Raw genomic sequence first — 13,913 nt, 5'->3', positions numbered from 1 at the left:
CATGTGTTGATAGGGAACATCTATCATTAGATCTATACAAAGGCAAATAACTGGGTAAACAGCAATTAGGATCGTCCTTATTTCGAACTAATCTAACATCCTGCTTAAATGAATTTTCTCGTCTGAATTTCCTATTTACTGTAAACTAACTTATTACGGCGAGTGACCAAATATCGCATATTTCACCGGCAAACCGAATTCGCGAAAATCGATCACCGCGATAAGTGCTAGTTAGCACACGAACAGAACTCGTGACTGTAAAATGTTCAGACATTATAACGCGAGATGTAGCCGTCACTAAAACAGTTGACAATCGGACGTATCCGTTTTCTTATTGGTCATCTAAAGCAGCATTTCATCAAAGAACAATGAAGTTGTACTGTATATAGCCACCAAAACCACCCCACATTCAAACTTGTGATATATCATACTGACATACAGTTAATATCTTCTAATTTATAACGTAATTATTCACTGCGCTGTTTCTATAGAATTTGATTTTATAGAATGTACATAAGTGTGGTTATCCAATAATGTTTTCTTTGTGGTTTAGACTGCTGTTCATATCCGTAACAAACCTGTAAAAATCAGCCAATCATTAAAATATCCTCACTGTTTTATATATTTTGGTGTTAGTGTTTCTTGTCTATGAAGGACGGTCGCCGTTTATGAGTGGCTGACTGTGTGTAAAGCGTGCGTCAGTCTTTAGGACAACGGTATTTTATTTTTGTGTGATAGCGACATGTTTGCTATAGCCTCACCGAGTCTTCTGAAATCAACAGCCAACTATGTAACCAACTATGTACCCAACTCAGTTGACTTAATGAAAAAGATCAAACCATTGACTTCCCATAATGATGTGCTTTAAGCAATGCATTGTATACCCTATGGTAATAGATTTCTGACCATAAATAGATAAATAAATACATACATATATATATATATATATATATATACACTTGACATGAGCGAATTCTCGAAAATGACTCGGTCTAATATTTTTTTTTTCAGTAAATAATCGGTTGATAATTTGATACAGAATTTTTAAATTTACACTACTTTTTAAAAGGTGACATCCAAGGTTCTCCTCTTCTGTCTTCTTTTCAGCCATATTCTGAAACATGCGGTTTTTTTAATTTGGAAAAAAATCCCAAAATTATCAAAATTCCAAAATAATGAAGAAAAAAACCCTAATCAATTTAAGTAGAAACGCAAAGAAGATAAAAAATCGATGAAAAATATTTCTGTCGTCACTGTGGTTCGAACCGAATGAGGCGTATCGTTGGTAAGCTAACCGGTGTTTTGTGTATCATTCGGCGCATGCGTAATCCTCATAGTAACTAAAAATCTCTATTTTATAAAAAGCGGAATGCATAAAAACATTTGTTTAGTATCTAACCGTATAAGCACCAATCAAACTTTATTTTCATACATATTGATTTTTATTTGGACGCAAATTCAAATGATTATAGAAAGAACTCATGTTTTATTGAAAATATTCTTTTTAAAAGTTCGATCGTTTCGTTTGTTTTCGGGCACCTGTCACTCAGCACATCCGATTGTCAAAACGAATATCGACATTAGTGCCATTTAATCCCTTATCACCAAAAATGGAGAATCTTAAGGCAAAGGCAAGACAAAGAAAGAAGTGCATCGAAGATTTGCAACGAAAAAGTCATTGTTAGTACCTGTTTTAATCGTATTTATTTATGATAAATGGCGCATGCAGTTGGGCGCTTTTAGTAATGTGCACAACGATTGTTTATATTGACAACGTACAATAGCCTGCTGTACATGAACAATAATTGTAATGTAAAGGTGGTTGACATTTCTAATATTAAACACGCGTATATTGAGAAATCTATTTGATATAATTTGATTATACTGTAAGGTGATGGCAATGTCATTTACTGCAGTTACAATAGTCTGTTTTGAGCCGGTGATTAAGGAGGAGCCACAGGGCCTCGTTACTAATGATGATATATATAAGATAGGTCACGTCTATTTACATACATGTAAATAGACGTGACCTATCTTATATATATATCATCATTAGTAACGAGGCCCTGTGGAGGAGCTGACTTTTTTTGCATGTACTTACTTAAACTTGTATTTCTAATGTCTTTACTCAATACCTGTACATTGTTTTAGACAACCCAAATGAGGTGACACAATTAGTTGAAATAGAATATCAGAATACAATGTTATTTAAAACATGTAGTAAAAAAAAGTTATATATACATATTGTACATGTATGAATTTAAAGGACCACTATCTTTCCGAAACAACAATGAAAAAACATTTCTTAAAAACAGTAAGAAAGTTGTATTGATGACCTAAAATGAGGTAACAACACCAACAAATGCACGATTCTCTTCGTAATCCATGTTATAGTGAATATTCATTTGGCTGTTTTGTTGTCTGGCACAGTGATAGTCAACCAACATGCAGTAATTAGAAAGAAAGCGGGAAACATAAGACGGCCTGCGTTATGCAAAATGAACATTTAATATATTTTGATTAAATAGTTTAGAAGGTGATGATAAGTAACGGTAAGCTATTAATTTTTGCGACTCTGCAAAATTATCAATCTCGTTTTATATTTCCATTTTAAAAAATTAAAAGCCGTTTCGGAAAGGTAGTGGGTCTTTAACGTCAGGGAATTCTCCTTCTTTATTCTTCTTTATTAGTCATTGATTCCAAATACACTTGATGATTACCTTGATGTCAACTGGTTTGATAATTGGTTAGACCATGCGTATGAGGTTACATTTTAAATGTAGCTAAATCAGTAAATAATTCAACTGTACAGTATAGTGTTCATGAGGTCCCAAGTTTGTGCACCAGTGTCCATGGCCTTTACATATTCTTCTCTCCTATTATTTTGTGCATAACTTAATACAACAAAGCGATGGTGGTATTAAGGATCTTACATGTAGCTGCATGTATTTGTCTTCGAAGTAATTGATCTACAAATGTATCATCTAGTGGTGTCCTGATACAGGTAATTCAATCGGTATGCCAGCCAGACTTCTCCGAGCTGTTATGAATACAATAGTTAACTGGTATGAAAAATATGCACTTTATAGATACAATGATAAGAAACATTAAGTAGTTAATTAAAAAGAAATTTGATAATTAAAAACACATGCACATTCATTTGTAAGATATTATCTATACACAAATAAGATGATGGTAATTTAGTTATGATGTTGAATACCGGTACTGCAGTCAGTGTTTGTATAATGTAGTGTATGTCTCTTCCAGTTTCAATCCCAGAGATTGAACATTTACTGAAGATTCATCGCAAGAAAGCGACCTCTCATGGGAAAACAGACAAACCAAAAATGGAAAGACAAAAATTTTCTGATCTTCTTCATGAAGAATTCAAGATGACAGATGACGTCTTGATAGATCGAGGTAAGACGGAGTTCAATTAGTTTGTATCCATAATCTAATGAAACTTGAACTCGTCAAGGGTCAATTTGGCTGCATTCATATCAGAGAAAATTGTTTCATTATAAATAGTTTTTTTTTTGGAAGGAAACATATTAAGTTGGTTGCATATCGAAGTGCAATATTAATAAATGTATTGAACCAACTTAATCCGAAGCTGTTGTGGATGATAATCTTCAATTAAAGTGTGCAGTAATATACGGGTATATAATACTGTTCTAGCTGGCAGCTTTCAAACTCCGAAAGTATTTTTGTGTTACTGAATTAATCAGGTAAGTGATACAGGCCCTGTAAGCCTGTTGTTTGTATCATATCTCAAGAAAACAACATATCTAACTGGTATATGTATTCAATATTTGTGTAAAATGTATTGAAATTTAACGTTAATATTTCTATTCTAGTGTTCCGAGCATTTGATATAGATGCAGATGGCTATCTAAGTGAGGAAGAATGGGTTCGTGGCATCTCCATCTTTCTGAAGGGTACCATGGAGGAGCAAATTAAATGTAAGAGTCTATCTAGTTCCTTTCAAGATAGTGTAATTAAATACATATATACTTGATTAAGATCTTACATATTTATTTCATATATGCGAGTCTTAGCCCAAAATTTTTTCTACAAAGTGCAGCCATTGAAAAATATCATATGACACTGACCTTTGTAGTATTGATATGCAGATCATCTTGTGATAAATATACATAGAAAATGTAAAATTGATGAAATCAAGCTGATTAATATTTATGTGTACTCCAACAATGTTAGAAGTTTTGTACAACAATACACTTTTGAAACATTATAAATGTCTACCTGTTGATGGCTATTAAAAAAAAAGTTAGCGACCTTACAACCTTTGAAAGTTATTTAGGTGCAGAACAAATCTTTGTCTCAACTCTAGGAAAAGATGTTATCAAAATGTAATTTTATAAATGTTCTCAAAACTTGAGGATATTTTATGTAAATTGATTTTTATCAAGCAAATTGATTGATATTTTCTCTCAGTTAAAGTTTTTTTTTCTGTTGATGTATTTCAGATGCATTCTCAGTGTATGATCAGAATTCAGATGGCTTCATATCAAGAGAAGAAATGTTCCAGTTTCTAAAGAACTGTTTAGTAAATGTAAGTAAATAATAGTCATTATCCCAGCTTCATTGACCCATGAAATTATATGGATTCAATATGGTGCACACATTCTCAGCACAGGAAAAATTTCCTCTATAATTTGAAATAATTTAATTTATGCATATACAAACATGAATTCAGCAGTAAAGGGAGTTTTTGACAGAAAGATAAATAGACAGGTGTCTTAGTCATGACAGAAAAGATAAATAGACAGGTGTCTAAGCAAAGACAGAAAAGATAAATAGACCGGTATCTTAGCCATGATAGAAAAGATAAATAGACAGGTGCCTTAGCCATCACAGAAAGATAGATAGACAGATGTCTTAGCCATGACAGAAAGAGAAATAGACAGGTGTCTTAGTCATGACAGAAAAGATAAATAGATAGGTGTCTGAGCAAAGACAGAAAAAATAAATAGACCGATGGCTTAGCCATGATAGAAAAGATAAATAGACAGGTGCCTTAGCCATCACAGAAAAGATAAATAGACAGGTGTCTTAGCCATGACAGAAAGATAGATAGACAGATGTCTTAGCCATGACAGAAAGATAAATACACAGGTGTCTTAGTCGTGACAGAAAAGATAAATAGACAGGTGTCTTAGCAAAGACAGAAATAATAAATAGACAGGTGTCTTAGCAAAAACAGAAAAAATAAATAGACAGGTGTCTTAGTCATGATAGAAAAGATAAATAGACAGGTGTCTTAGTTATGACAGAATAGATAAATAGACATGTGTCTTAGCCATGACAGTAAAGATAAATAGACAGGTGTCTTAGTTATGACAGAATAGATTAAGATAGACAATGATTGCTTGAAGTATTCAAAGATGTTTGCTCCGGTGATGACTGTATCTTATTAGGAGAAATAAATACCACTTACACCTTCTCCATTTCAGCAACAAACAGAAGAAGATCCTGATGAAGGAGTCAAAGATTTGATCGAAATAGTCATAAAGAAAGGGGTAATTATTAAGTTTAGAAAACAAATCTTGACAATATGTATTTTTGACATTTTAAAAACCTTCATTGTCTCCCATTCAAATACACCTACTGATATTTGGCCTGTTGCTTGCTTTAATTCAAATGTATATATTTACAGTTTGCACCGACATTGACTCAATAACCATGCTTTCTAGTATTATCATTATCAGTGTATAATGATAACACAACACGTGAGGCGATTCTATTGTTACGGGAATAGTCGATGGCGTAGCAATGTGGGGTCATGACCCCACTTTTGGAGGGAACATATGAATGACTCTATTCTGATCAGCTGTTCAATCGAATTGGTTGAAGATGACGGGAGAGAAAAAAATATGGATATTTTAATAAAAAATATGCAACTGCTGCGAGAATGAATAATATTCATTTACGTGCAAAACTGTAAATATAAGGAATGGATTTTTATTTTGTTTCGCCAGGGTTACATAAGTTACACCCGATCCATTATCATTATACCCTCATAACCTCAACAAAATAGAAACCTATTCCTTAAATAATCTTGATCTAGAGTCAGGGTCAAAGGTATCAGAGATACAGGAGCAGGAATCAACTCTAAGCCAAAGAGGTAGGGGGGGGGGGGGTGCTCAGCAGCTTTAGCGAAGCCACAAATTAACTTCCTTTATTTTGTAAATATATTTTTGAATATACTTTACAGTTCAATTGCTATTGATGACTCTTTTCACAAGTGTGATAGCCATTACTTGCTCAATTTTGCAGATTTTTAACTTATTTGCCCCTGAAAAATCAAAATAAGCTTTTCTGGTTTTTAAAGCCACACTGCACATAACTATCGACAAATTAAGTTATACCAAAGAATATTACAACTGATTTCTTAAAAACTTTGGTACAGCAGTTGTTGAAAGTCGATACTTGTAAACATGCCTTCATTTTAAAGTGATAGCCATTGAAGTTATGATTATTGCCAAACGGAAATCAGAAAGTTCATGAACAGTTCTCTAAAGAGTTCGGACTGACGTTACGTAGCTACAGTAGTCACATGACGTTCTCGGCAACAACGTTACAATGTCGGCTAACTTTGAGTTGTTTAACTAAATGGGATCCACCTAGCGATGTTCATTATTTATTTAATTTTTATCAAAAGTTTCCGAATTACTATCACTCATCTTGACTTTGATTTAGTCCTGTCTTTGCATGATTTACAACAGGATTTTTTTTCAACATTCTTTTAAATTGTGAAAAATATAAGAAAGATACGGATATTGAGACTTTAAATTAGAAGAGTTCAAATGTGGCTTTAGGGACGTATGAGTTAGCAACAAACTGACAATTTACACATGCTTAATTGTACGTAATGTCTTTGTCCTTCAGGATTATGATCATGACTCAAAGATTTCATTGAAGGACTACGAAAAAACTGTTGGTGAAGATTATTTGCTTCTGGAGATGTTAGGGCCATGCCTTCCTTCACGAAAGGTAAATAAAATGCTTGATAATATATTATACAATCACATTAGATGGCCTATGATGTCCATTTACATCAATGCTTGATGCTTTTGAGTTAGATGTCTCACCATTTGAAACTTTATGTTACTCTAAATGAATATTGCAAACATTCTGAGAGTGTAGATATTTTCAGTTTGACTACATTATTTTTTATTTGTTTGATATCAAAATGGAATCAAATTTCCTGTGATAATGTAAACTTTGTTTTGTTTTCCAGTACGCTAACAAGTTTCTACACTCAATGGAATGTAATACAAAAAAGTAGACTGAGCTCTGAAGATGTGACGGTCTTCAAAATTATCCTTAGAATAGTGGTATCAATCAGTCTTTGTGCACAAAGAAACATTTCCTAGTCCTATCAGGGTGAAGAATTATCTAAGTCCATTTATGTGAACAAAGGCCTGTGTCATATAGCTTTATTCATAAAGCAGTGCAATGCTTTGTCTCAATTATTTAACTATAAATTTAATGAAATCAGCAATCTAGTATTAAAAAAAAGTATTACTATAGAACCAGCTATAAAAAGAGAATTGATAGTGAATAAATGAACTTCAGTAGAAAAATTCACAATTATTTTTACTTGTGAATTGTCATATAAAAATAGTATACACCTGTAAAAAAGTAATAGTATTTAAACCATAGAATTTTTGTTCACTTTATACATAAAATTACTCAGTGATATTTAGTTGCCCCCATTGCTTTTTATATGCTGTCAGTATTAGAGTTTTAGAAGCCATAAACACACAAAGCACGAAGTATAAATGATGTTGTATCAGAGAATTTGCTTTAAAACTTAACTGAAGATATCAGATTGTATCATATATTATCTAGAAAGACACTAAAGTGACTGAGCGAAAATTTCCTTAATAGACAGGTGTTTTTTATGTAGAGGTCAATAATATGATAAAAAAGTGGGGTTGATGTGTGTCCTTTATAGACAGGTGGCATTTATTGCCTGTATCAAGAACATGAAGTTTATGAGTTTTACTGTCTCAATATTTGTTTTTAATTTTTTCTTTTTCTTTTTTTTCCCCTTTTTTTTACATTTTGATTTTTTTTAATACGACGTGTTACAGTATTTGTTAGATAATTTGTTGCTTGCTTGAATGGGTATAAAGATTAGCAGATACAATAATCAAGACTCTAAATATCTATGTATGCTTGTTGAATATGGTATTTCTGGTTTACATATATTTATGCATATCATTATACATTGTAGTTAGACTCTTGTATTTGAGTTGACAGAACAAAAATTTCTTGAAATACAAATGTATGTATTACTGTAAGATTCTATATTTCTATGCTGTGTTTGTAAACCTTTAAAGAAAAAAAAATACTTATTTTCTGACATTTTGTCAAGAGATCAAAGAAATATATGGCTAATCATTTGGAGTATCATGCATAATACATGAAGTATACTTTAATGAGATTGTAATGATGAAATATTTTTGAATATTGCCTAGCATTCCCCTCAAATAGAGGTATCTTGTTGTAGTTTTATTTTGTTTGTTTTGTTGAGATCATGTGACCTATAGCTATGTATTAGATATCTAAACAAATCCTTTTTTTTCGAAGAATTTTTACCTTCATTTTAATGTAATTAAACACACATTAAATCTAAATAAGATTGGAAAGAAATAGACATTGCTTAATCATATTGCATTCTGATAATTATCATAATATTATATATTGGAATAAGATATATATAAGCTATATATACAAAATTCCATACAAAGATGTATTTATGTAGTTGTATTTTTAGAAGTAATTTAAAATTTCACACATTCCATTTACATACACTGTACACTTATTTTTATATAGATTATGGAAATGCATAAACAATTTATATACTCTACATATACAAAATTCCATATAAAGATGTATTTAAGTAGTTGTATTTTTAGAAGTAATTTAAAATTTCACACATTCCATTATCTATTTGAATTCTTATTGTTTATTCTTACATAAATCTCAATATGGTATTACTGGAAAATTTTATTATATACACTGTACACTTATTTTTATATAGATTATGGAAATGCATTACAAATTTTAACACGTTTTTGATTACCTCATTAAAGAAATGTTTTGATATGTCATGAATTTATCTTCAAATGAATTTTTCTATGATTATGTAATGTTTAAATTTTTGTTTGATTTTATGATACAATGAATTGCACCACGGCGGAAACAGAGAAGGTTCGTTTCGAATGAAGTTTCGCGGCAGGAGATTGTTACACCATTCCGAAACTTTCTTTGATGTGGTCACAGACCCAATCACCGACATTCTGTCGAGAATTGAAAGCCACTCCCACATACAATTGCAAATCCATGGCGCCTTTTTGATTGGTCAGTCACATTTTAATCTTGTGCTGCTGAATCTTTGATTGACATTGGATTTCATTAGGCTCACGTGCATATTGTAACATTTTAAAAATCAAAATCGCTTGCATGTACAACCAAGTACAATTCGATATATTAATACCTCAGCAAAGTTAACATATGATTATGCACATTCAAAAATCGAATTATGGATATATCACCAAGGATTTTTATACACTACAATCAGTATTAATTCTAAAAAGTATCAAGGAAATTATGAGAATGCATGGGAGTATGGGTGCCTACATCCTAGTCGATACTCCAAGATTCAAAATTTGTTAAAATGTGTTAGAGAAGGTTATAATGCCAAAAAAAAAAAAAAAAAAGAAAGAATACAGAATAATAAATAAATTATTGACAGAGATAACTGATGCTGCATGATGACATTATCTGAATACATATGATGGTATTCATTTATAAATTTAATTACATGTACATAAAAGTAGTTTTATGTGCATATATGGCATGCATGTTTCGTACAGTGTACATTTAATTGAGTATTTTAATAAGTCAACCAAAAAAACTATTTTGGTGTAAGTGAGAATTACATAGAGAGTACATCCCTATCTTTTTTGTACATGCAGTAATATTTCGGTATGAAAGTTTGTCGTAAAGCTAGTATTGACTCATTTTTACAAATATAAAAATAGTGAGGCCCGTATCCAGCACAATCAATCAATACAAAAGGGGTATATGATATGTTCTAGCGTTTTGGTCCCCTGTTTTTGAAGGATGCTTTCCTGGAATATCGATAATCGGAGTCTATGGTATACATGTACCTGTAGCTACTGTATACATGTACAGGAATGCCTGGTTAGCATGTGGTCAGTGTTCGTATTTGACTTAACAGTACGCAACGTTTTCAATGCAGAAAATACAAAAGTAAATATGCTTATGAACAGAAAATGCAATGCAGTATTTAAGTACATCTGATTGTGTGTCAATTTTTTTAAATTAAGAGTATATATGTGGCTCTGCTGCTGTCGGACACCTTCACAGACTCCAGGTAAACGACCAATCAGAATGTACGGGAAGGGCTTTCAACCACATCCACAAACAAACTGTTACTTGTACTTCGTTCACAGTTACTTCAAAGGAACGTGGCGATCAGTAGAACGATCGAAAGGAAGGCAGTGCGTTTCCGCTGTGGTGTAATGAATTCATTGTACTACAAAGTTACAATACAAAGCTAAACAGTCTTATGATTTTAAATGATCAATTGAAATATATTTTTTGTGCTGTTATAATTTTTGTTGTCAGTTGTTAACCAAGTAATGTTGTGTGTTGCTAAGTTTTGATAATAAAATTATTCATTTTTACGAAGATATTTGTTTAAATGTGTCGAAAAATGTTTTTTCCCCAAGATCTGAAGGTGTAGAGAATGGTTTTCTGGGGTTTTTTGTGCATGTAATACTATGTATTTATATACATATATTTTATATTGTTGAAGGCTTGTTATTGTGACTCCCATATCAAAAAAGTTTGATATGATCAGATTCCCAAACTGACTTAATTCAACCTCATTATCAATTAGACCCCAGAAACATGTTGATATTCCAAATATAAGGTGATACATTATGTATTCTTTCTAATTTTATTTTACCATCCAAGCACAGATTCAAACAAAGGAATGTCCTGTTAAAAGATACAGGTTCTAATGCAAAAGTGCACAATTCAATGTAGTACAGAAAAGAAAGAATTTTAAGTGATATGTGTACAAGGGATGTGGCTAGAACCTTTAAACAGTGCCTGCACTGTCTAGCAATCATGGCTAAAATAGAAATACATGTTCTGAGAAAGGTACAACTTTTACACCTATGGAAATAATGCTGGTTTTTACAATATTTACATAAGAGGGTACTTTGACTGTCAGAGGTTTTTACTTTCACCAGGATTGAGACATTTCTAAGAACAAGCAATTCATGAAAAATACTCCAAACATTTTTGAAATTGAATCTGTTTTTGAACTTGAATCTATTTCAACTTTTCAGTAAGCTTAGTTTTATGTACATATAATTTTTAAAATCTGATCAAAATTTTAACACAGTTTTCATCTTTACCAGTTTACCCTATTAGTATTATGTTTAAATACTCACTCCAATGTGTGTCACCAGTTCTAAGTGACATACAAAAGTATGATCTTTTCTGGTAATATTTGAATTGTTCCAACAGGAATCAAATATACAGATTTTTTGAATTTTACAAGCAGATATTATATACATGTGTACCATATGACACAAGTTCTGCAAAATTTTGGAAATTGGATTATGAATTTTACTATTTGCAATACTTGGTAGGTTCATATAGATACTGTTCTAGAGAAATTCTGTAGAAAGTATTTGAAACTTTTACCTTTTCCCTGTAACTTTATGCATGTGCCTGTATTGAGATAATCATTCAAAGACTTTTTATGGTAACATTATTAAACTAACATGTTTTAAACAATGTTTAAAATTCTAATCTTGGTGTAAAATCAGTGACCAAAAATTGGTTTGTGGCACCTTAAAGTTAATTAACTCTCTCTCTCTCTCTCTCTCTTCCTATAATGTATACATAGCTCTAACATACTTCACATCTTTGACCTTTAAGGATTCAAGCGTAAAGAAATGAAAATGTTCTGCATTTTGATTATATTAGAACTATAGTAGTTAGTTATAGGGGCACAATAAATGAAGACTGAAAATTAGAAAAACATTAATATGAAAGGTTCCTAGTTGTAAAGTGATCTTGAGTACACTAGTAATTCAGATTACCTGGTAGATAGGCGTGTATCCAAATTAGTTTACATTTATACTAGTCTGGCACAACTGTGATGCATTCATATCTTAGAGATCTGATATAATGTTTTAGTGATATACATATTATGCTCTTGTTTTTGTCTTTCTTACTTAAAGGAAAAAGATGAAATCAAATATCTGCACAGTTTTAAAGGTACCTAGAATTTTTCTGTACATTTCTTTATACATTTGAGCTTTAACTTCATTTGCAATTTGTGAATACCTGGTATTCATTTACACATCATAGACATTTTTGAAAAAATTTTATTGGAGTTGCCCATTTGTCTGAATTTTTGTATACGCAAAGTTATTATTATTAGAAAAATGTTATTTGTTTTCTTTTTTCTTTTTGCTTTTTTTTTTCTTGTTAACATGGACCAAAATCATGAAGATAGATGTATTTTTTAAATTGAATTATTTATAATGAAAGAAACTATTGGCAAATCAGTAGAATTGAGTATGACAGGAGATAGGCTAATTGTCAAAATGGAATTATTTATTGATTATAGTATGTGTTGAAAAGTCAAAAAATTTTCATGCGATATTTGAGCATTTCTTATGAACATTCATACTCTAAATCCTATTCTAGTCTATGATTGTATCTTAAATGTTTACATTTAAATACCTTATTTAATAGTATTTTGACATGTCCTTTAACACTTTATGATTGTATGTGTGGCTTTACGTAATCACTGTTTGCAATAATAGCTGTTCTTGTTTGTTAATTAGTGTGTGTGGAATTGTCACCTTTTTGACAGATAAATCTATATTTGTAATCAAATTGTCTGTGTTTTATTTTAACTGGATTGCTGTTATAACATGACACTAATGTGAACATTTTGTGATTTGAAAGTTTCGATTTCCATTGTTGGTAATGTTTTGACAGTACAACAAGTAGAGCATAGTATCAACAGTCATCTCATGCAAAGTCTTAACAGGAAATACAGTTCTTGAATGGCTATGAAGGTAGAGTAAGTTTTATCAATATTGTCTTGTGTCTGCCCGGCCTAATTTTGGAGGTTGGGCATTTATGTCTTTCAGAAATTTCCTGTCTTTTAAATGAGTCAAGGGACAAAATAGAGGTACATGTAGCGATGATGTATTATTGCATATCGCATTTTGGGAACGATTTGGAAACAAGATGGCTAACAGGCTACTGTGCACTAAAATGTGGAAATTATTGTTGATTTATGAATTATTCCGTATTATTCTGCAGGTTCATTATACAGTGTTTTGCAGATTCCGGAAAGAAAGACATAAATATTTTAAAAGCTGCGATTGTTTGTATCCTTCCCCAGCATGGTTCAAGCTAGATTTCAGATTCTTGATAAAACAAATAGGAAACAAAGACCTAATGAAACAAATCAATGGTCCTTGATGCAATAAATCTGTTATATATAGTCAGTTACTGACCCCCATATATAAAGGCATAGAGGGTTGGTAAGAAGTATAGGAGACTCGGGCTATACGAAAGGGAACATGTCAACCTATCAGCTGCCACAATGAACCAATGTTTGAAGGTTTTAATTAGAGTGATGTTGATGTTGCTCAAGCAGTTTATGAACGTTTACAATGTTAATATTGAGCTACATGTATCTGAAAGCAGCGACTTTAACAGTGATGATGAATAATATGGCTGACAACTACTACAACTGTGCACGTCCAGGTCATTGATATTCAAACTATCTAATATCGGATATATATGTGGCT

General features: G+C 31.6%; 1 protein-coding gene across 1 annotated transcript; it reads left to right on the top strand.

The window, feature by feature from the left end:
• The first annotated feature begins 1,520 nt into the window (after positions 1–1,520).
• On the top strand, positions 1,521–10,745 carry LOC138314801 (calaxin-like). The gene is made up of 7 exons (XM_069255352.1): positions 1,521–1,680; positions 3,268–3,420; positions 3,858–3,962; positions 4,488–4,573; positions 5,475–5,540; positions 6,910–7,014; positions 7,262–10,745. Exons 1-7 carry the CDS (start codon positions 1,611–1,613, stop codon positions 7,307–7,309), a joined length of 633 nt encoding a protein of 210 aa, XP_069111453.1. The 5' UTR covers positions 1,521–1,610; the 3' UTR covers positions 7,310–10,745.
• Positions 10,746–13,913: the final 3,168 nt, after the last annotated feature.

This window comes from Argopecten irradians, chromosome 2 (assembly GCF_041381155.1).
Source record: "Argopecten irradians isolate NY chromosome 2, Ai_NY, whole genome shotgun sequence".
Classification (NCBI taxonomy): domain Eukaryota; kingdom Metazoa; phylum Mollusca; class Bivalvia; order Pectinida; family Pectinidae; genus Argopecten; species Argopecten irradians.
The sequence above is the reverse complement of the archived record's forward strand: the minus strand, read 5'-3'. Positions and strand labels throughout refer to the sequence as shown.

Excerpts from the sequence above, each read along its gene's own strand:
- LOC138314801 (XM_069255352.1), top strand. The coding sequence starts at position 1,611 with ATGGAGAATCTTAAGGCAAAGGCAAGACAAAGAAAGAAGTGCATCGAA. Across the intron at positions 1,681-3,267 it reads TTTGCAACGAAAAAGTCATT|TTTCAATCCCAGAGATTGAA; the intron begins GTTAGTACCTGT and ends TGTCTCTTCCAG. Across the intron at positions 3,963-4,487 it reads CATGGAGGAGCAAATTAAAT|ATGCATTCTCAGTGTATGAT; the intron begins GTAAGAGTCTAT and ends GATGTATTTCAG.